The following is a 2,022-nucleotide window of genomic DNA, read 5'->3' as shown; positions in this document are numbered from 1 at the left end:
CGTCGCTCGTGGACGCGCTGCTGGAGCAGGTGGCGCGCTTCCGGGAGCAGCTGCGGCAGCGGGAGGGCGGCGCCGTGGAGGCCGCGCTGCGCCAGGTGCGCCGCCGTGCTGGCTGTGAGGGGCGTGTGTCCCCTGCTTTTGAACGGGGTGTGTGGCCGTGTTGGCTTCTGAGGGGTGTGAGGTCCACTTTGGGTCTAAGGGATGTGTCTGTGTTGGTTCTCCTTAAAAGACTTATTGAAACGTAGTTGGTACACAGTAGCTTAGTTAAGCTGCAGGACCATCTGCCGCTGGCACACCTGGCCCCGCGTTAGTTTCCTCTTCGCCCTTCTCACCCAGCCCTCCACCCCCCTCCCATCTGGCAACCATCAATTTGTTCTCTGTAAGTGTGTTTGCTTTGTTGATTTTGTTTAGTCTGCATACGAGTAAAGCCGTATGGTGTGGGTCTTTCTCTGTCTGACTTATTCACCTGGCATAATGCCCTGCCAGATGTTTTGCTAGGCCCTGGCAGTGCAGAAAGGATCAAGAAAGGCAGACTTCTATTTTCACGAAGCTCGTATCCTAGTTGAGCAAACAGACGTAGAAATATTGCGTTTGTGAAAAATATGTAGGACAGATGTATCACGTCGCAAGTTTTATGTCGTGATGAACGCAGGATTTAACGTGTATAAAGTACGTAGCATACTCTCGCACATAGTTGGTGCTCAGATGTGGCATCTGCCGTTGCCGTTCAGGTGTTTACTGAGCTTGCATTTACGGGCACCTCCTGTGGGAGTGGAACGTGTGTGAGCACTTGGGTTATGTCTCTCCATCTCTGCCAATAGCGAGTATAGTACATCCATTTCACAAGGACGTGCACAGTATCAGAGTTGTGCCAGGCTCCGTAGAAGTGTTAATCCAGTGTAATTAGAGTGCAGAGTCTGTAGAGAGTAACACAGGAAGTGGCCGTAAAGTTAGTTTGGGGGCAAACTGTTGACGACCTTTATTTACTACGTTATGGTGTTAACGGCACATTCTAACTAGCACTAGGCTAGGAAGGCAGAGATGGTGGTCAGGATGCAATTCTTGCCCTTCAAACTGTGGATCACACACGCACGTCAGTGGTCACCCCTTGAAGCAAGTCGTGAAAGGGGGTGGAGGGATGTGCAGCGGGGAAGGGATGAAGAACGAGCCGGAACTAAGGCAGCTTAAGTTTCCACACCGTAACGCTGCTGCTCTCGTTAATTTTGTTCTTTAGATACAATTGACATGAAACATGCTAGTTTTAGGTGTACAACATAATGATTCGATATTTGTATGTATCGTGAAATATTCACCACAATAAATCTAATTGACATCCATTGATCGATTTTCGTAGGTTTAACCATCCTTACATTCCAGGAAAAAAATCCTACTTGGTCACGGTGCATAATCCTTTTGCTGCCGAATTTGGTTTGATGGTGCTGTGCTGCTGAATTTGGTTTGATGGTGCTGTGCTGAGAATTTTTGCATCAGTGTTCACGGGGGATATCGCGCTGCGATTTTTGTGTAGTGTCTCTGTCTCGCTTTGGTATCAGGGTAATGCTGGCATCATCAAAATAGTTAGAAAGTGTTCCCTCCTCTTTTGGGGGAAAAACGTTAGAAAGATTGGTATGAATTCTTTAAATATGTGGTAGAATTCACCTGAGAAGCCATCAGTTCCAGGACTTTTTGGTGGGGGGGGGCGAAGATTTTCGATTACTAACTCAACCTCCTTGGCAGTTAAAGGTCTATTTAGTTTTTCTCTTTCTCTGTGGTTGAGTCTTGGTAGGCTTTGCTTCTAAGAGTTTATTTCATCTGAGTTATCCAGTTTGCTGCTGTACAGTTGTTCATCACACTCTCTTATAATCCTTTTTATTTCTGTAGAATCGGTAGTACTGTCCCTACTTTCATTTCTGATTTTAGTAGTTTGAACCATGTTTCTTTTTTTCTTAGTCTCAATTTCGTTGACCTTTTTGAAGAACCAACTTTTGGTTTCTCCATTTCACTTATTTCTGTTCTGATGTT

General features: G+C 46.1%; 1 protein-coding gene across 1 annotated transcript in view; it reads left to right on the top strand.

The window, feature by feature from the left end:
• Window positions 1-2: 2 nt before the first annotated feature.
• TNIP2 (TNFAIP3 interacting protein 2) overlaps window positions 3-2,022 on the top strand; it is a gene marked incomplete at its 5' end in the record, with an annotated part of 14,938 nt that continues 12,918 nt past the window's right edge. The window contains one exon of the mRNA XM_023519694.1: window positions 3-95. Coding sequence (XP_023375462.1) covers window positions 3-95 — 93 coding nt within the window. The remainder of the gene's footprint in view (window positions 96-2,022) is intronic.

Source organism: Pteropus vampyrus, unplaced genomic scaffold, assembly GCF_000151845.1.
Source record: "Pteropus vampyrus isolate Shadow unplaced genomic scaffold, Pvam_2.0 Scaffold231, whole genome shotgun sequence".
Lineage (NCBI taxonomy): Eukaryota > Metazoa > Chordata > Mammalia > Chiroptera > Pteropodidae > Pteropus > Pteropus vampyrus.
Note: the sequence above shows the minus strand (reverse complement) of the source record. Positions and strands in the feature narration are given on the sequence as shown.